Source organism: Eutrema salsugineum, unplaced genomic scaffold (assembly GCF_000478725.1).
Source record: "Eutrema salsugineum unplaced genomic scaffold, Eutsalg1_0 scaffold_15, whole genome shotgun sequence".
NCBI lineage: Eukaryota > Viridiplantae > Streptophyta > Magnoliopsida > Brassicales > Brassicaceae > Eutrema > Eutrema salsugineum.
Window position 1 is genome coordinate 3,929,770 of NW_006256867.1, and position 20,388 is coordinate 3,950,157.

Genomic DNA, 20,388 nt, shown 5'->3' on the forward strand with positions numbered 1-20,388 from the left:
TAGGCATATCGGTTTTTCAATCTTCAGCTTGATTTTGAAAGCCTATTGGGTGACCGTATGACTTTCACCAAGAGTCTTCCACTCGGGTCATGCAGAGTCAAGTAATCCTGTCTTATTCTGACATCACAGCCGGCCTCGGTGGCTTGCCCTAGACTCAGAATGTTGCTCTTGAGCTCGGGTTTATAGTAGATATCCGATACGAGTTTCTGCTCATCTGTTTTACTTTGAAACAGAATTGATCCTTTTCCAGCTATTCCCACGCAAGAGCCATCTCCAAACTTCACTTTGTCCTTTATGTTTTTGTTGAGCTCAGAGAAGAATGCTTTGTTTACTGTCATGTGATTACTTGCTCCATTGTCTAGATACCAAAGTCCTTCTTCTCCTTCATAGTTATTTGGTATTAGATTTTCTTCATTCAAAAACACCATCTCATGCATATAAAGTGCCTCATCAGCTTCTTATGTCTCAACTTTATTTGCTTCCTGTGTCTTTTGTGGTTGTTCAGGACAGACAGATGCAAAGTGGCCGGGTTTATCACATCTATAACAAATCACCTTCGACCGATCCTTCTTCTCCTTTAATTGGTTCGAATTTTTTGATCGTTCTTGTCAGTTAGACCCGCCTCCTATTCCTCGTCCTCTGTTTCCTCTGCCTCCTATACCACGTCTTCTCCCTCTTGAGCTTGAAAAGCTTTGTTGATCTGAGTTAGCGTATAGTAGCTTGCTTTGGGTATCTCCATGATTCTCCTTCTCGAGAATTCTTTCTTCATACGCCTTTAGCCTTCCTACTATGTCTTCATAACTCGTCGTCTTCAGATCCAACACCTGCTCGAGAGAGGCGATGATATGAATGAACTTACTCCTAGGTAAACTGTTGATAAACTTCTTCACAAGTTTTGGTTCTTCAATTGTTTGCCCTAGAGAAATCGATTTTGAAGCTAGTTCAGATAACTTTCCCGCGAAGTCATCTATCTTGTCCGACTCGTTCATCTTGATTCTCTCGAACTCGGACATTAGGGTTTGAAGCCTCACTTCTTTGACACGATCAGCTCCTAGATGACTTGCTTGGGTCGCATCAAATATCCTTTTTGGAGAGTCTTGTACGCCGACTTGCAGAATAAGAACCTCCGGGACAGATTGAAAGATGAGTCCTATGGCGATATCATTCTTGTTAGGATCGGTCGAACCAGGTTTGATTGTTTTCCACACCTTATGGATTCGCATAAGAACTCTCATTCTCATAGCCCACAACGTGTAACTCATTGACATTAGCATAGGGCACTGGATCGCAGAAGGAACACTTTCCTTCGGATTAGGGTTAGGGTTTGGGACGATGTTTTCCATGGTTGGATATCGAATAATCTTCGTGTTCGATACCTTAGGTCACAAGCTTCTCCTTAAGCTTTGATACCAATTTAAGTATTTAAATCAAGAACAAACTCTGTTTGTAAGAATAACTTTCTTATTATGTTTAGAAAATCTCTCAAAACTAAACACCAAAGTATGTATCTCTCATTGATGCAACTTCATCAATGACTTACATATATATATTTTCTTGCACAACTTAGCAAATGCACTTTTTCTTTTTTTATTAGAAATAGATAACTCCTAATTTAATAAGGAAATATTCTAAAACTCTATTTAATTAACTTAACCGACTTGTTAAGCAATTTAGGCCTTGGCCTTAATATCTGATGCTTATTCAACATATTGTAGTGGAGAAAACTGATACGGTTACGAATGATTTTATTAATATTACATATGATTGTGATCTCTTCCATTTATTTGCTCCACATGTTGGAGATGGTGATTTGAAAGAAAAGTCTGAACAAAAATGTAATCATGAACGTGGAACTGTTTCGATACAAGGCTATCAGACCAATCTAAAGTGATACAGCGGCCAAGGAGAGTAATCCCCAACTCAAACCAAACTGTATATCTGTATGGACAAGCAAAAAAGAGATGGTCTATGTGACTATGATTCATCAGGCCCCCTACAAGAAGACAAGCATGGATATTATCCTATGTGACTATGATTTGTTCATTGTTAGAACAACCGATCCATCTCAAATTAATTATCAAACCAATTATCAAACCAAAACAAAGTGTTTTAACAAAATTGGTCATAGTCATTTTGCCAATTGCTTTTGCTAATAACTGCTAAGTCAGAGGTAGTCGAGTTAAATTTGTCTTATAAATGTACAGTCCAATCCATTATGGCTTTTTCTCAATGAAAAGAAAAATTGCTAAAGCACCATCATCCTGTTTCCGACGCTTAACAAATTTCCAACCCTGCTCGACATATAGCACCATCTTCTTCTTTCATTCTTTTCACGTTATCCATCATGTTTTTCATTAGTATTTTTTGTCATTCAGAGATATGTAGTTCCCACATTTAGTATTTTACTTGATAGTCTTACTTATAAAATATATTGAGTCATTCATCCATTGTTGGAATAGAATAAGCTGTGACATTTTAAGCTGCCGGAGGCCGGGAAGTAGCGCCACCAAAACAACTAAGAAATCTGAGTTTTAAAACATGTTGACTAATTTAACTGTGCACAAATCTAACAATAAGAGTATAAAATAAAATGAAATAGTTTTTGGTATGAATAAAATGAAATTGTTATTTACTTATAAAATAGTCATAAAATTTGCTGTGGGGTTTCTTATCTAGAAGAATATATATTTTTATACAGTAACGAAAAACTCGCCAAAAAAAAATATTAAGTTGGGAATATGTGTTTTATCTATATATAAAATTCTAAAATGATTCTGAAATTATGGCTGTGCTCCCAATTTTAATAAGAATTTAAATAAAATAGTTCGTAGGACGTCAATCCCTGATTAATTAACGTATAAAAATATGTCGGAATATTAGCACTAATATAATGATATCAACATATATAGTTACATATTCTTTTTAATTATATATCAATATGCGGATATATAGTCTATGATGAGTCTTCTGCTTCTATCGCGTCCCGTCAACAATATCTAACGTCATTGCTAATGCTTTTCCTCTTTTTGTCGTGAAGCTTAGCTTGATAATTTAGAAATGAAAAACTTGACCAAAAAACAATTGCAATGATAGTCTCAAAGAAGTAATGATGTCATGTTCGAATACAAAAAATCCATTAATTAGTATATTTTATTTTATTGTTGAACCGTTTATTGTTACTTGTCAAATTTATGAAAAAGGAATAAACGTTTCAGGAGCATTTCAAAGCTAAGCGGCCACGGCTCGTACAACCGAAACATGCTCTTTTGTGAAGTGGATGTAACGATCTATGTATAAACGGATTGTTGTATACACTAGATATAGAGAATATTCTTTCCCAAAAGGATTTTTCTCATTTTCACTTTCTATGTTTTTTTACCTTTACTTTGTTTTTCGTAGATGAGCATTTACCGTTACAATTTTATTGAAGTTACTCACTAACAATTTTTTAGGTAAACATTTTCTATCTTTAAGAATTAGTCGTAGTATTGACAAAAAAAAGAATTAGTCTTAGTCATTGATTAGTGTCTTAGTGATTCATCTCTTTCAAAACTTCTCTTTTACTTTTTAGAATAAATAACCAAATCATAAAATATGTAACGATAAGTTCTCTTTTAGTTTTTTTACTTCATATGGTTGCAATAGTTTGCGATGTCGCAGTGCTAATAGTCAATTAAGGCTTCGAATGGTGACACAGACAAAAAAATGCAGATCATACAGATCAAACAGATCACGTAGATCAAATGCAATTCATGCAGATCACGCAGAATAATTACAGATCATATAAATTTAATAATTTAAAATGTTTAATTGAATAATACAAAAATATAAAAATGATACAAATAAAAAAAAATGTAAATACATCATCAAACAAAATAGAAAAAACTAAACTAATATGAGGTATTTTGATCTTCCCATAACAAATTTGCAATATTTTCCCAAATGTGTGTCATAATATTTTCTTCTTCTGCGGCTTCTGTCTTCGGTCTCGATGTTGTTCGCTCTTCGTCTCATTATTTCGGCAAAATCTTCATCTGAAGCGTTTGAGATTCTAATAAAGTTATGTAGTCCCATTGTAGCCATTACAACTCTTTTCTGAACATGAATATCATATCTAGGAAATTCACAAAGAATCCTCCATTTTTTAAAACCACATACATGAATGCATTAGAATATGTTTATAGAAAATTTTTAAAATAACATGCATTAAGTAATAACACTAATTTATATGAATGTATATATTATAAAATAATAAATTTTTTTAAACCAAGTACTAATAATTTTATTTATACAGTAACCAGAAAAATAATTTTTTTAAAGTCTAATAAAATATAAGATAGAAACTGTATGCATGTTTTAGAATATGTGTATAGAAAATTTTCAAATTACATGCATAAATTATTATACTAATTTTACAATTTATATAAATGTGTACATATAATAATTATTTTTTTTTCTTTTGATTTTGTTTTTAAGGAAACTTGAAAATTTTATTTTTAAAAATCTAACTTCCAAAAGATAAGAACCACATGCATGTATTTGAATATGTGCCTAGAACAAATATATATATATATATATATATATATATATATATCAATTTTATAAACAATATATATATAACATGCATGCATGAATTTATTATAATAATTTATATGAATATCTATATTTTATAATAAGAATTATTTTTTTAAGCAAGTATTAATAATTTTATATATATATATATATATATGTTTATAGTAAAAAATTTGAATTTTTTTTTTGTGTTTACAAAGAAAATAATTAAAATATTTACCACAAACTATTGGACATGTATATCAAATTATACATACATATTAGAACATGTTTATGAAATAATATGTAGGACAATTATTTATTTAAACATTTGTAATTGACAACAAAAAACAAAGAAATATCAAATACAAGGGACGTACCTTTTTACTTCAGTGTGGGAGAACTGTAAGGAAATGGTGGTAATGGTGGTAATGGTAAGTTGTGCATGAAAGAAGTGATTTATTTATGGGAAATTAGGTGGAAGAGCAGGTTTTGGAGACCAAATTTGCAGTATTATTTTATTCAGTTTAATGGGTGAGAAATTACTCACCACCCCATAACCTATAATGATCGATGTTAGTCCTTTCTTTCCTCTAACACAGCAAACTTTTATTGTCTGACAATCTTCAACTTTTTGAAAGAAATTTTCTCTTTCTTACATTTCCATATCCGTCTACATATACACATCTGCCTCTTGCTTTGAATTTGAAATTCAAATTCAAATAATATTCTCTCCCTTCTCTTTCGATATCCTCCCGATTCTCTCTCCTGTGTTTTTCCGTAGCTTCTTGGATGGGAAGAGCATTTTCTCTGGTTTGTTCGTTTTCCTTCAAATCTCATCTCTGTAATTATAGATCTAACATTTTCCTGATTCTTAGATACTCAAAAACTAGTACCGCGATTAGCTGAATCATGATTCTGTCTTTTCTTTATCTTTTTGCCTGTATATACATAGTATTCAACAATTTCACGGTCAGATCTACTTTATGATACCGCTGTTAGTAGTTGTTCCCGGTCATCTTAGTAGTTAACTATCTTTTTCTGTCTACTGATTTTCAGCATGGCCAACATTTCAGTAGCTCAAACTATAACCTCCGTAAACGATGTTCTTCTCCAGATTCAGGATGTTCTGCTCGATATTTTTTTAAAAGTAGCTAAAAAAGCTCCGAAGGACGCTGTGTCTTTCAGTTGTTCATCTACTACCTTAAACCGAATACTGAGAAATCTTGCTGTCGTGAAGATGTTGAACATCGACTCGTTCGTTAAAGATCCCACTTTAATTGTTCGATACCCTATTTTTTTCGAGTCAGCAATCAAATCCGGGAACCCTATTGCACTGTACCTCCGAGGTATGTCCCGGGTCATTGTTGATTTCGATATTTTAGGTTCTCTTACTTTCTTCAATCAGGCATCCAAGGGTGGCGTTGACGCGGCGACTCTAATGGCTGCAATATGTGCTACTGCATGTGGCCACTATCCGTTCGGACTAGAGATGTTAGACCGTATAGATCTGTGGAGAAACCGCATGTGCCACATGATTCAGATTGGTGAGGATGTCATGGACACAGCAAAATTAATGGTAGTTGATGACCGATGCAAGTTGCCTCAGGTCTTGACCGACTTCCCTAGATGCCGATGGAAATATCACCTCATGTGCTGCGAGCAGTGGTACCTGTACACCCAGTACCAAATTGCCAGATTCGTGTTCGATCCAAGATGTTAGATATGTGTTCGATCCTTATTTTGTAGTCTGCTTAGGTAGTTGTCTACTTTATGATTGTCATAGGGTACTACTTCTAGACGTTTACCTTAGAAAAGATATTTTATCTTGTAACCTTTTATTTTCTGCGAAGTAGTACGATATTTTTGTAATTGTCTACCGATATTTCATGTTATGGATCCGGGTTATAGTTGGAGTGTAAAATACTTAAAACCCCTACTCTCTATACTTTTTCCACTAGCTTTGCTTCAACACAGTAACATAGCGGTTTCTCTTCAGCATGACAACTATTTTTTGCATTGAAAACCGCTTAAAACCTCTTTTAAAATGAAAAAGTTCGAACAATCAATTCAATTCTTCAAGCCATTACTTCCCTGTCTCTCTCTCCTAGTTGAACAGGCAACCGTTTTTTCTCCTCCGCTTTCGTTTCCCCTCCCAATAAGTTCACCTTTTTCTATCTGCAATTCCATCTGTATTTATTCCTAAACCTAAAAGAACATTGTCCGATATTATCTGTTTTCCGCCGCCCAACACCACCGGCCTCTGCGCTCGCATATTTGGGTGAGTAGTGTTCACCCATCTTTACTAATTTTCATCCTAAGCCTGAATTTTTGAAAGCACTCCGAAATGCATAATTGCGTACATATTCTCTTGGTTTTGTTTTTTGTTTTCCGAACACTGTGAATCCGCTGTTGAAAATTAACTGCTTTCTTGCCGCTGCAAGTTCTACATAATAGTTAACTATCTCTTAGTCAATTTTTTGCCCTTACTTGTTAGATCTATTTGATATAGGGTTTTTACTTTACCCAACTGTCACCGCGATTGGTAATCTCGAAAACCAAATTCTCGCAGTTGTATAAAAATTTGTGACAACATAAACATATAGTTGATATTTGACTACATATAGTTGACTACTCATATGGTTGACTACATATAGTTGTTCCCAGCTTGTTTTGAGTTTAGTAACTAGATGTAGACACATACTTCTGCTAATCATATATGTTCTTGTTTTAGTGATAACCCGATGTCACCACCATTTCCCGAGAGGTTATTCAAGTTCGGCTACGAACCTCAAAACAAGAAGGTAAACACATATTTCCAACTGAACTATCTTGATGCGATTACCTTCGCCCTAGAAGACGACCATATCGACCAGCTTATGGACTCGCAATTCGGTAAATTGTTTCAAGCCGGGAACAAGATCGCTTCTTCTGTGAGGTTTCTCCACTTTCTTCTCTCTAGGCAACTGGTAACCAATAAGAAGAAGGAGATATGGTGTATCTTCTCAGGCCAGCCGATACGATTTTCCATGAGGGAGTTCGGAATAGCTACTGGTCTTGATTTTTCTAGCCTCCCGTCGCTCTCTGAAGGTGATGAAGCTGAGATAAAGAACTACACCAAAGAACTTTTTGGTAGTGAGAAGAACGCAACTCCATTGGGGATAGCAAACACCCTTTTGGGGAGGCCTTACAAGGATAAAGACACAAGATTTCGTCTAGCTTTGCTTCTGCTTGTTGACGGGATTGTCTGTCCGACCTCTAAGAACACAAAGATAAATGGCGAGCATATTTTGATGGTTAGAGATGTCGACGATTTTCTATCGTATCCATGGGGACGAAAATCCTTTGACTTGACTATGGAAAGCATCAAGAGCCGATGTTCTGTTCTTTCTAATCTTTGTCAGTCGACATGTGCGTTTCAAGGGTTCTTACACGGCCTGCAGATGGTTGTCTTAGCTTGCGTCCCCAGCCTGATGTCTAAAGATGTTAAGGGTAAGAAGCACAGTTTAGTGGATGACGAAAACGATGAAGACGAGGCCCCAATCCTACGTCCGGGTGCCCAGAAGGCAATCCAGATTCCAATGAACCATGTCAGAACGATAGACAAAGAGGGCAAGGTAATCAACTACTAATATATGTATACCAATCATTATCCAGTAATCACGTAATAATAGATGTCTACCTTACCTACCGTAGCTGATTATATGTTTGAGCAGGTCAGTGTAAAACACATTCTCGAAGATGAGGACAACGTATTCGACGAGGAGGAGTTTTGCCACCCAGATGAAGTAGAAGACTCAAAGGTCGAGAACTTGATCGGTGCCATTGAACAGGGTACTACATTCACACATAAGTCGTGGGTTGGCGGGAGTAAGGCTTCCGAATATAATAAGATTACGAAGCCTCAATCATCAACAAAACAGAAATCTTCTTCGCCTGGCGGTGACGAACATCTCGAGTTTGCCGCTACAGCTTTTTTTGAGAAAGTGGTTGCAGCCAATTCCAAGATTATGAATGCCCTTAACTCTATTCAATCCGATTTCCGTATCCTTCGGAAAGATTTTGATAAGGCATACTCGGAGCTTTTCCTGTTACGTTCCGACATTTCCAACTTGAAGGCGGACACATTTGCCACCAAAACGAAGACCGTTTCTAGTTCTAGCCAGGACGACGAAGGTGGAAATGAAGCTTCCGACGATGGTGATAACCAAGGCGTCATCCAAGCTGTTAATAAAACCCTTCCCGACGCTGATAACGTAGTTGATAACCAGGTGGATGTGCAGAACGAAGACATTACGATGGATAGGGTTGGCGTAAATAAAGATGGCCTTGTAGAAGACGATCATTTTGTTGATGACGCTACAAGGGCCACCAATCGTATAGTTGACGTGTTAAACGACATCAATTCCTCCAACGAGGTCGCCGATGGCAATACCGATACACTCCCTAAGGTATTTGATATCTAATTACAACTTACATGTCTACTAATAGTTAACTATCTTTTCCTTTTATAGCCATCAGAAAATACCACAGACCTGCCAATTCCGGACTTGGAGAATACGAAGGATCATCCACGTAATGATATCTCAGATGTTCCGGATACTCGAACCGCATCAGCTAATACTAACGACACTGGAAACCTCCCCGACCCGACTAATGATTTAGCTGCTGAACAGGTAAACACATACACTTCTTAGGTGTTTACAAATATACACATATTTTATAGTTGACTACTTTAAATGTCTTTTTCTTTCTCATAGGTCGATGTCAACAATATTGGTTCGATCCCGAGAACAGATTTAGACAAAGACGAGGTTTGTAATCACAAAAATTATAATCACATATAATGTATACGTTTATGCAATTTTTAGACACATTAATTATTGAGGCTCACTGCATAATTATCCGCAATAGGCAACTTTGCTTCCACAAGTAGACGACCCCCCAGCTTTTTCCCTTGGTCTCACCCAAGAGGAGAAGGCCCGCGAGAAAGCTAGACAAAGCGAACAAGCAGACAAAGATGTAATGGAGCCATCGAAAGTCCCGCTTCCAACTCGCAAAAGCTCCCGGCAAAGAATCACTTCAACTAAATCCGATGACTTTGTCTACCCTCAGAAACGGCTAAAAAAGACCGAGAACTCAGTAGACCTGTCTTCCTTTTTCCCCCCACCCACAGCGGAACAAGTGTCTTACATGGAAGTGAAGCTGAAGGAGACGAGGTTAGTATTCATGTTTCATCGTATTTGAAAACAATTTCATTTCTCTTTAATGATTAATTTCTTGTGTTTTGGTAGTCGTTTCCCCACCTGGTACGACGTAAATCTTACCCCGAACGTATTTTACCAAATTTTATCTCGCACCAAGCCCATAAGCATCCTGGTAAGTTCATTTTAATAGTCGGTCTATTGATAATTGTCTACCCAATTGGAGAATAATTAACTACTATCTTGTTATGTATTACCAGGGAATGAATGCCGTGTTTGCCTGCCTTCGTGATCAGCTTTGGGTTAACAGGGAATCTCATCCTACGAAATACGACTTCGTTGAGTTCGGATTAATCAATGAAATTGTCAAGCTCCATCGAGAATTCGTATCACCCAACAAGTGGACGAAAATAACCCTACCAGCCGGTGCAGCCGCTTATGTCAAGAACCGGCAGCCGTGGTACACATCAATTGCCCGCATCTACTGTCCATTCCAAATTGACAGCAAACATTGGGTTGGACTTTGCATCGATTTGGAGGCTCATGATATAACTATCATTAATTGCAACCCGGCGTTCAAGGAGATGAAGTTGAAGATGGCATGCGTACCAATTGCTGAATCTCTCCCACACTTCATCCGAAAAGTTGCTTACAATGCAGAGATGAAGAACGACAGGTTGGACCCATTCAACGTTACTGTTGCGAAGCCCGTCTTTCAGTCCCCAACATCAGGTAAACTTCTACTGCATACATGATTACTATATAACTGACTACCTTATAATATATTCACTATATTTCTTCCAGGTCTGAGTGGAGTGCTTACAATCATGCTTATTCAGCTTCACGCCGAGAACTTGGCGATAGACACCGACATTGGGGATGATACCATCCGGGATGCAGCTCTGACATACGCTTACGATCTACTTTGCAAAGTGGACACCCCAATTTCAGAGGCTCCGCCGATACCATCTTCTTGATTTATGACGACCAAGACTATCTTGTAATTTGTTGTATTGCTTCTGTGAACTTAAACAATTTCGCCTTCTCAGTATTGTTGCTTTATGTCTTTTGAACGTTTACGTCCATTGTTTTTCCCGATTTTCCTATCTACCAAACTTAACTATGTTATAAACGTTTAACAGTAGGTGTTTACTATATCGTTTCATTATCTAAATTTCCTTCGTACTGAACGACGAGTAGAGTGGATCAGTAATTAATCACCTACTAGTAGGTGGCTTCGGATCCATAACATCCTAAACAGCTACCTTTCTGTGTTATAGGTATGGTCCCATGTTTCTAATTAGGAAAAATGTTATCTCCTAAATCTTGCAATTACCTATTAATAAGTAACTACTTATAATCGGTTACACAATAAATAGCTAAACGCCTATCTATAGACATAGAACCACACACAGATCAATAATTAAGGGAGTTCCATTAAACTTAAACAAATAGTTCAATAGCAGGAATTAACAACAAATAGTTCAACATAGACTTCGCAACATAGTTCAAGGTCTCTAAACAAAATAAAAACACGGAATTAGCAGCTACTCTCCCTTAGTAGTCAACTAATCCTTTTCGTGGTGGTGTGCTCACTTTTCCCTGACTGGAAGTTTGCAGGACGCTTTGTTGTGACCACGACCAAGGCACCTTGTGCAAAGTCTCACCGCCTTCTTCGAACGTCTCTGATACACCGTAGACAAGTTTTTAGGGGATTTTATAGTCAACTATATCCGATATGTAGTTAAAATTTTTAACTTACCATCTTGAATTCTCCACGGGATGGGATTCTGGTTTTCTTCGGCCTTCCAGGTGGACGGCGCATTATGGGCAGAAGCAGTTCCCCATCACCATTACTCACCGGTGTTGGAACTGGGTGGAAAACTCCCTCATAGAGCGACCTCACAAAGCCGGTGCTGTACACTTCGCCCACAAGGTTGTCGTTACTTATTTTGCATAACGAGGTAGCAGCCAATGCGTGGCAACACGGTATGAGGAGCATTTGGAATTCTCTGCACGTGCACAAATTCACTTCAAACCTCCCACCATTTCGATCGTAAACCTCGAACTCATCCTGATTGACCATAACCACCTACGAAATAGGTAATAGTCGCATATGAGTAGACGTTTACGAAATAGTAGTTTATTAATAAGTAATTCATCTAACAAATGTTACCTTCATCTTTGTGCTGTCATAGATTTTTCGTCCAGGATGTCACGCACCTTAGGCGTCAGTTGATGTATCTCTGAAGCGTAAGCAGCTCTCCTCCGTACAAACCATCCCATCAGACTCATACGTATAGCTTCAAGCATAGAGATCAAGGGGAACTCCCTACATTCCTTCAGCACTTTGTTAAGCGACTCAGCTACATCGGTTTTCATGATGTTGTAGCGTTCTCCGACACTGTATGCTCTGGTCCAGTGAGGTAAACCCAAATCGGTCAAGTAGTCAGCACAGCTTGGGCTTACGCTTCTCAGCTCGGCAAAAAGTTGGTTGAATTCATACACGGTATAAGCCTTCGCTGCACGCACCATGAGCGAAGGGAGTCGGCTCTCTTTGAACCTATTTGTCACGTTCCTCGTCAGATGCACTAAACAAGCACCGTGTGCAGCTGACGGATACACCTGATCGAAAGAATAACGTAATAGGGTTTAGGGACTGCAGATAAAGATGGCTACCAGATAGTCGTCTACCCATAGTTATTTGGGAATTTTTTTGATCACATATTACCGTATTGAACATAAGAAAAGAATAGTCGTCTACTATTAATTGTCTAAACGTAGACGAATACATCATGTAAATTTTTGAAGTTCGAACCTTTTTCAGTCCTGAGTAGATGGATGAGTGTCTGTCGGAGATGAACATCACGCCATGACCATCCCGTATGATCGTCTGCAGACATCTGAAAAACCATTCGTACGACGCATCATTCTCGCTGTCGACGACGGCATAAGCAATGGGGTAAATCTGGAAGTTCCCGTCTTGCTCAGAAGCACAAATCAGACATCCACCATAACGCCCGACGAGATGAGTGCCATCAATCAGAATGACAGGCCTTAAATAAGCCAACCCAGAAATGGTAGCCGCATACGAGATAAACATGTACTTGAACCTCCTCGCCCCATTTTTATCCATCTGGAACTCTGTTTTGCAAACAGTTCCCGGGTTGGATGTTTGCAGGTTCTCCAGATACGATGGAAGTAAAGAATAACTTCCGGAAATGGATCCGAAAGCCTTCTCAACAGCAACTTCTCGGCATCGCCATGCCTTCCAGTACAAGATGTTTACCTGGAACTCTTGGAGCATGATTCTTTGGATCTCAATAGGTCCGGGTCCCTTTTGTCCTGCTACGAACCTCGCCTGGATCAATTCCCCAATTACTTGAGTTGTCGCTTGTTTGTGGAATTGCCGACGGTCATCAATTGGACAGGTGTGCTTCAGTTGCGCCTTCTTGATCTGGAAGTTGCCCGTTCCGTCCATGAGGGAAGCATAGACGCGCCAACCGCAATTGGGACTCACACAAACAAATTCCATGAAATGTGGTGTCGGGCGTGGAGTCCTGAAGTGAAATTTCCGGTTGATGGCGTAGATGGCCATTTTTATTTTGCATTCAACCTTACTTCTGAAGATCCGGCCAACAAACACTCCATCACCTTCGTATCGGACATCCTTCAGGGCACCGTCTATTCCTGCAGCAATGTTATTGTCAACTACTTTAAAGTCTACCTTATTAAATGCATAACTAACTACAAATAGTCGTTTACTTATCATCATCATCGATTTCATCTACAATCGGCGGGGCATCTCTTCCGAACATAGCGGGCATTTCTTCAGGGTCTGAAAACACACCATTGATCGTCTCCTGAGCACTGCTAAACTTCCCTGATCCTCGGCTGCTTTCCCCTTCTTCTTTCTTTTTTGAGCCATCTGCGTCAGACTCGAAGCACGCTTCGTTGTTGTGGACAACGGTTTTTCCCTTCTGTTTCGCTCTAACGTCCTCACGGGTTGCAGGTGCTGATTCATCAACTGCAAAGTTATGCAGTTCTTCATCGTTTCCCGCAAGTGATTCTTCATCACTACGTCCACCCAGTTCGGGTTCTTCACCAGCCAAATCTATTGCAGCCAACTCGTCCAGTTTTTCACAGCTTTCTCCTAGATGACGTTAAGAGATAGTCCGATACCACGTAGTCAAGAACTATAACAAATGTTTTAAATAGTTTTATAGTTGAATATATAATTAAATAGTTGACTATATAGTCAGTTCTATTACATCGTAGTCGTTTCAAATATAGTTAACTATATATAAAGATCTATTATATTGTAGTCGTTTTCTGCCATAGCTAACTACAAAATATACAGATCTACTATATTTTAGTCGGGTTCAGCTATAGTGAACTACTATATACAGATCTACTATATTATAGTCGTTTACTGATATCATTTACTACTAGATATACAGATCTACTATATTTGGGTCGATTTCAGCTATAGTTAACTACTAGATATATAGATCTACTTTATTTTTAGTCGTATTCTGATATAGTTAACTACTAAATACCAGACTAACATATAAATGTCTCCATATTGTTAAAAAAAAGTCATCTTTCTTACCACCGCCCTCGTCTGTGTCCACGGTGTCGGAGTTGTTGTTTCCATCTTCCAGCGTTGCTTTTTGCTGCACCCATTCGACATCATCGTCGGCAACCATCACACACAGGTTCAGTTCTTCAATTTCACCACGCATTTCCACGAACAAAGCTACATCATCGTCTTTACGAACAGCTACCAAAGGAGCATCTTTCCCATCATCCATCAACATGTACGCAGGCCACTGGTACGACAGAGCCACCGCTGCATTTTCACAGAGCTGGAACTTGTCCCGGACGATCTTCAACACTTCATCATATGTCATCCTCGTCATTAAGAAGGCACCTTGGCTCTGTACGGACTGGTCCGTCAAGAAAGACCAAACCACAGGAGTATCCTCAAACCATCTTCCCTTCACAAGCAACACAATCTGCTTCCCCACCATCTGTTACATAGAAGGCGTTACTGTTTTCATTACGACTACAACGAAATAATAGTCAGAAACTATAAAAAGCGTAGTCGCTTACCTTCTTTCTTTTCAAGTTCTCTAGCGGCGGCAAAGCTTTTTGAGGTACCCCAAAATGTAACCTAGTCCACTACACTTAAATCGAAAATAACCTAGTCTGCTACACTCCAACCGATGCGCTAAAGTTCAGGATGCTATTGTCCAAAAATTGATGATAGCGTCTCTAACTTTACAAAATGGAGATGTCGTTTTCGTGTCAGACATAAAGCAATGTTGGGATTAAAGAGGCAAGGGGCTTATGGTATTTTCCCCTCTAAAAAAACAGTTGACTACTGCTAGTTTCCTAATTGACCCATCATGGACGTTATATCTGCAATTGTTAGACCAAAACATATTATTCTTGCAAATGACCCTTTATTTATACTGAAATTGGAAAAAAAAATAAAAAAAAATTAGAAAATTGTTGCAGATCAGGCGGACTGGTGGGAAAGTTGTGCAGTCCGTGCTTTCTTTTTCTACATGCAGTTTAGAATTAAAATATTATTTTTTTTTGTAATTTTTTATGTCATAAATGGTTACATATTTGCAATTCACTCTTTTTGACAGATGCTATGCTTTTTTCCCATATCCCATTCAAAGCCTAAGTAGAAAACGAAATTTGAAAAAAAAAACGAACACATAAGTGAAATGCAATAAATGACTGAGAGACTCCTTCGTAATTTAATTCGTGCATATGATTTCTTTGAATATAAAGAAAGAGGGATAACCATTGTGTAAATTTAGTCCGATTATAGTTTGATTATAATCATTATATTGCTAGTCGAAGGTCGAAATTAAAAAAAAAAAAAAAACCTTATTTAAGAAAATAATAAATGTACGAAATGATTGACCGTGCAAATGTTGTACCCTCCACTGCTGAAAGGTGCAAGTGGAAGCTGACGAAACGTGGGACATGAGCGAATGTGTGTATAAAACAATAGTGCAAATATAATTATAAGTTCCACTTTCCACAAATAAAATAGATGTTAAACAAACATAAACTAAAATAATGTCGAATTGCAATAACGACACAGTGTATAATGGTGGCTTATATTCTTACAAAAAAAGAAGGTGTATTGAGTTCTTTAAAGACAAATTTATTGAATATATAAGTGTGGTGATGATTCTCATTGTGACAATGTGCCAAATCAATTTGGACCAAAGATATTGTTTGTCGAATCTAATCTTAGTTGTGTGCTTAGATAATATAAAAGAATTGAATTTGTAAGTGACAACGACGGGCCAGTGAGTTCAAAATTCCTATGTTAATCTTGTCATGTAGAGAAACTAAACAAGGTCTCACTGTTGTGACTACTTGTTAATTAGCAAAATAGTTTTAAATCTTTTTGAAATTACTAGAACGTTTTTTTGTGTCCATAATAGGAAAATTAGCTTTTTCATACCTGAAGTATGCGTAGGTGTTATTCTCATACCCAAATTATGTGACCGTACATAAATGTACATCAAGTTAATAAAAATTTAAATTACATACCTAAACTTTCCATTTTGTGCTAAATCCTACATTCGACTTAACATTGTTAATAATCCGTTAATTTTTGCCTACGTGGAAGACACATGTGAAATGACTGTGTTAAAGAATTCTTAAACTGAATTTAAAAATTGCACAAAACGACATCGTTGTGGTCTCCATAGTTAAAAAACGTGGTTTTGAAAAAAAGAATTAATAGAAAGCACAGAAGAGACGTCGTTTCGCTCCCACTTCTTCTTCAACCTCGACATCCCAGAACATGTAGATGTGTGTATGTGAGAGAGAGAATCAAATCGTTAAAGGAAAAATGGCTGAGTCTGATGATTCAGTAAACGAAGCAAAGGAAAAGAAGCTATGGAAAACTGTTTTCGTCCGGAATCATGATCGTAATCTATGGTCTTCTCCACGTCTCTTACTCTTTCTCTTTCCTCTGGATTTGCTTCTTTTGTTTAAATTAAATTAATGGAAGAAACTTGGTGGGTTTTTTTCTTAGTTCATAAAAGCGTGTATCTTGTGGAATTGCAAAACAAAACTAGCAATTCATAAAAGTGAATCCTTTATTTTTTCTCACTCCTAGTTATCTAAGTTACAAGTGCAAGCTGTTGTTTTGTTTTTCTATCCATATGGTTTGAGTCTATGCTGTTGTTCGATATGAGATTGATTCTTGCATGTAATTTGCAGGAAAAGATTACAAGAGTGTCATATGGGTTGAACAAGGAGTACTTCAAGCACTATTTGTTTCTCGTTTTCTGTAATCGGCTCACTACATCAGCTATTTCTGCTGGTGCTTTACTGGTAACTATCAAACCTCTTGACTTGTATTCATATTCAGAAGAGAAGCCTGATTTTAAAGTTCCCTTCTTTCTTGTATTCGGTTGAGAGACGAAGGGATGGAAGATCCCAGAAGCCAAGTTCTCCTTCGTACTCCCACAGAAAACCACCAGATCGAACCTTCAAACATCAAAAAACACACTTTTATTTCAAGATCAATCAATCTTCAAACATATATAATCACAATCATAATCAGAAGAAGAAGTGAGACGGACCTGGTTCGAGTAGGGGTGAGCGTGTTTCTAGGGTGTCGAGGTGGAGAGGTTGAAGATGAAGTGGGAGTGAAACGGCGTCTCTTCTATGGTTTTTATTAATTTTTCTTCAAACGACGCCGTTTAATTAGGGAGACCACAATAATGTCGTTTGTGCAATTTCTAAATTCTGTTTAAAGATTTTTAAACACAGTCATTTCACACGTGTTGTCCACGTAGGCAAGAGTTAACAGATTAATAACACTGTTAACTCGAATGTATGATTTAGCACAAAATAGAAAGTTTAAGTATGTAATTTAAATTTGTATTAACTTTATGTAGATTTATGCACGGTCACATAATTTGGGTATGAGAATAACACCTACTCATTCTTCAAGTATGAAAAAACCAATTTTCCGTCCATAATACCGTTCAGAGGTTTATTAGTAAAACCGTCATTACTACACTGTTTTTAGTATTTTTCAGGAAACTTGTCAGGAAAACCGTAATTATATGATATTACTCTTTTCATTTCACAAAGAATATAATTTTAGCATTTTAAACATATATTAAGAAAAAGATAGAAATCTCTCTTATGTCTTTCACTAATGCACTTATTATATTTTCTGTCTAATTAATAAGATGGAATTCTAGGGATAAAATTGAGATTTAGCTAAGAAATTTGTGTTGAAAATACAAACCGATATTTTATATAAAATAAAATTTAAAATTTAAAATTTAAAATAACATTCTTTGTGAAATGAAAGTTTTTTTTAGATACTTTTTTGCTATTATAATATCCAAAAAAAAATCCTGCAAAACAAAGTATAGATATCGGGGTAATGGCAGCATATTCTATTGAATGTCAGACTTAGTTCGCATAATTTCTTATATTTGACTCAGATTTATTTTCAAATAAATCACCAACAACGCATACTTATTGGCCGAAAATTTTGTTTGACACACTTTATTGTGAATTTTTGGCAATGATATAATCTTACATTTGATAACTGTAAGGAATTGTTCAAATGCAACAAAAAAAAAAAACAATCCAGAATCCAAACAACAAGATATTAAGTAATCTTATCCATATCCTATGATGCAAAGATGAAATCACCACATGACCTATAGAGAAGTATTTCAACCACATCAATGCACAAAGGGGTTTGCTAGGACTTTAACCCACAATTCTCATTTTCTCTTCGTCCTTTCTAAATCATATCTGTCTCTCTTATTATTGTGCAAACATTGTCATCTACCACCAAAGCCAATGTGCTCTTTCACTGTGCCTTATGTCGCATTATATATCTTGTGGGCCTCTAAATCATTACAGATTATATGTTCTATACCTGACGGAAAAAAAAAAGTGAAACTACTTCAACTATTTATAATAATAAACTACTCCTAAGATCTATCACTACGCATTTCTTAAGCATTTCTTGGGAAGACTTTAGAGTAAGAATTGTTTATTACGGAGTAAACGATCAACGATTTGTTGAAAAGTGATTTCTGGTTCTGATTGATCAAGCCAATGGAATAAGAAAATCAGGATAAATCTTTTGAACTTTTTACGTTTGGTTGGCTTACTGGTTTTCTTTAACCTATTTCAATTTCATTGGTCAATATATGTTTTTAGCAATATGTATATAAAATATATTTTTTTTTTCCATCAACCGATGTGAGTACATAGATGATTTTAAAATATGTCTATATATATATATATATATATTGTAAGACCGTCTTGTAAAATCTTCTTCAAAATTTTCAAAAACTGTTCTTTGCATTTCTTAGAGAGGGTCGTGGAACCCCTGATCATACAGGGAAAAAAATGACGTACAGGCCATGGCTAATCACTTTCCAAATAATTTTAAAGAATAAATAAAATTTTATCGGATAAAAAAAGATGTATTTTTACTGTCTAATCTAAATTTGGCATTTTATTAAAGATTCAAAAATTTAGGCACTTAGAAATATTAAAACATCCAGAAATAAAAAGTAGAAATGCCGACAAAATACGGTAGAAAATCCGTCAGAGCTCAAAACTGAGAAATTATGTTAAACCTTTTTTTTTATGTGTCTCTTGTTTTCTTTGCCATGTTTGGGGATTGGCGATTTTCAAACATTGTGTTTTTGATTCTCTTGACTCTCTTATGCTTTGTATCCAACTACATGATCTAAGAAGGACCATAGCTTGTAATCTTTTTATTTTGTTAACTAATAAAAATGTTTTTAACATAAAAAGGATCGCGTATACTCTCCCTTTTTCAATAAGAAAAAAAAAATAGTGTCAAGTGAAGTAATGCAGGGCGACAGATCACATGGTCCTTTGAAATAGACCGATCATAGAATAAATATGAAATTGTATAACGTTTGTAACATTGCCACTGACATTAATTTATTTTTAATCTGGTGACAGCTTTTGATGGACACGATAACATAGACTATTGATCTTACCCGACTCTATTTTATGACCTCTTTGGCTCTTGTGTTCGTTTTCTAAAAGTACTTATAACTATAGTTACTTGGTTACTGGTAGATGTTAAAAAAAAATACTAGGTTACTGATCTGTCATGCCGAATGGTCTAGAACATGCATCAGACTAATCCATTTAATAATCTAATTAAATAATAAATCAAGTGATAAACAATTATGGATAACAAGTGTACATCAGTAATCATTCTATAACATCATTGGTTGTGAAGTGAATGGTAACCTTTGAGTGCGGTTTTCAAAAAATTATTTTCCAAAAACGCAAATTATCACCATTCATAAGTTTTAGGGATGATTTGCGTTTTTTTAAAAATAAAATCAAAAAAGTTGTTTGCGTTTTTTCAGTCCCATGATAAAACTTAGACCGCTTTTATTTTGTCCCGCACCATTTGCCTAGTAACTCATTCAATTACGCACTGAGATTAAATAAATATATTTTATTAATTTTCTTTTATCTATTTAATTTTATTAATTAAAGGTTGATTAAATTCTTTACAACATATTTGTTTACATATATTGAAAAAAATACAAAAAATTAT

At 36.3% G+C, this 20,388-nt stretch overlaps 4 protein-coding genes across 4 annotated transcripts; 2 read left to right on the forward strand and 2 right to left on the reverse strand.

Annotated features, from left to right (window-relative positions):
* Positions 1–608: 608 nt before the first annotated feature.
* On the reverse strand, positions 609–1,343 carry LOC112088039. The gene has a single exon (XM_024158193.1). It carries the CDS (start codon positions 1,341–1,343, stop codon positions 609–611), a length of 735 nt encoding a protein of 244 aa, XP_024013961.1.
* Positions 1,344–5,272: 3,929 nt separating this feature from the next.
* Positions 5,273–6,450, forward strand: LOC112088235. The gene is made up of 2 exons (XM_024158535.1): positions 5,273–5,364; positions 5,611–6,450. Exon 2 carries the CDS (start codon positions 5,612–5,614, stop codon positions 6,272–6,274), a length of 663 nt encoding a protein of 220 aa, XP_024014303.1. The 5' UTR covers positions 5,273–5,364; position 5,611; the 3' UTR covers positions 6,275–6,450.
* Positions 6,451–7,295: 845 nt separating this feature from the next.
* Positions 7,296–10,732, forward strand: LOC112088040. The gene is made up of 8 exons (XM_024158194.1): positions 7,296–8,168; positions 8,268–9,002; positions 9,066–9,227; positions 9,312–9,365; positions 9,466–9,770; positions 9,846–9,930; positions 10,016–10,487; positions 10,560–10,732. Exons 1-8 carry the CDS (start codon positions 7,296–7,298, stop codon positions 10,730–10,732), a joined length of 2,859 nt encoding a protein of 952 aa, XP_024013962.1.
* A 615-nt stretch (positions 10,733–11,347) lies between these two features.
* LOC112088041 lies at positions 11,348–13,353 on the reverse strand. Its single transcript, XM_024158195.1, has 4 exons — positions 12,574–13,353; positions 11,979–12,380; positions 11,518–11,847; positions 11,348–11,440 (listed from the first exon to the last, which is right to left on the reverse strand). Exons 1-4 carry the CDS (start codon positions 13,351–13,353, stop codon positions 11,348–11,350), a joined length of 1,605 nt encoding a protein of 534 aa, XP_024013963.1.
* Between the last annotated feature and the right edge of the window lie 7,035 nt (positions 13,354–20,388).

Excerpts from the sequence above, each read along its gene's own strand:
- LOC112088039 (XM_024158193.1), bottom strand. The coding sequence starts at position 1,343 with ATGGAAAACATCGTCCCAAACCCTAACCCTAATCCGAAGGAAAGTGTT.
- LOC112088235 (XM_024158535.1), top strand. The coding sequence starts at position 5,612 with ATGGCCAACATTTCAGTAGCTCAAACTATAACCTCCGTAAACGATGTT.
- LOC112088040 (XM_024158194.1), top strand. The coding sequence starts at position 7,296 with ATGTCACCACCATTTCCCGAGAGGTTATTCAAGTTCGGCTACGAACCT. Across the intron at positions 9,003-9,065 it reads ATACCGATACACTCCCTAAG|CCATCAGAAAATACCACAGA; the intron begins GTATTTGATATC and ends TTCCTTTTATAG. Across the intron at positions 9,771-9,845 it reads GTGAAGCTGAAGGAGACGAG|TCGTTTCCCCACCTGGTACG; the intron begins GTTAGTATTCAT and ends GTGTTTTGGTAG.
- LOC112088041 (XM_024158195.1), bottom strand. The coding sequence starts at position 13,353 with ATGGCCATCTACGCCATCAACCGGAAATTTCACTTCAGGACTCCACGC. Across the intron at positions 12,381-12,573 it reads TCTACTCAGGACTGAAAAAG|GTGTATCCGTCAGCTGCACA; the intron begins GTTCGAACTTCA and ends TCTTTCGATCAG. Across the intron at positions 11,848-11,978 it reads TACATCAACTGACGCCTAAG|GTGGTTATGGTCAATCAGGA; the intron begins GTGCGTGACATC and ends CCTATTTCGTAG.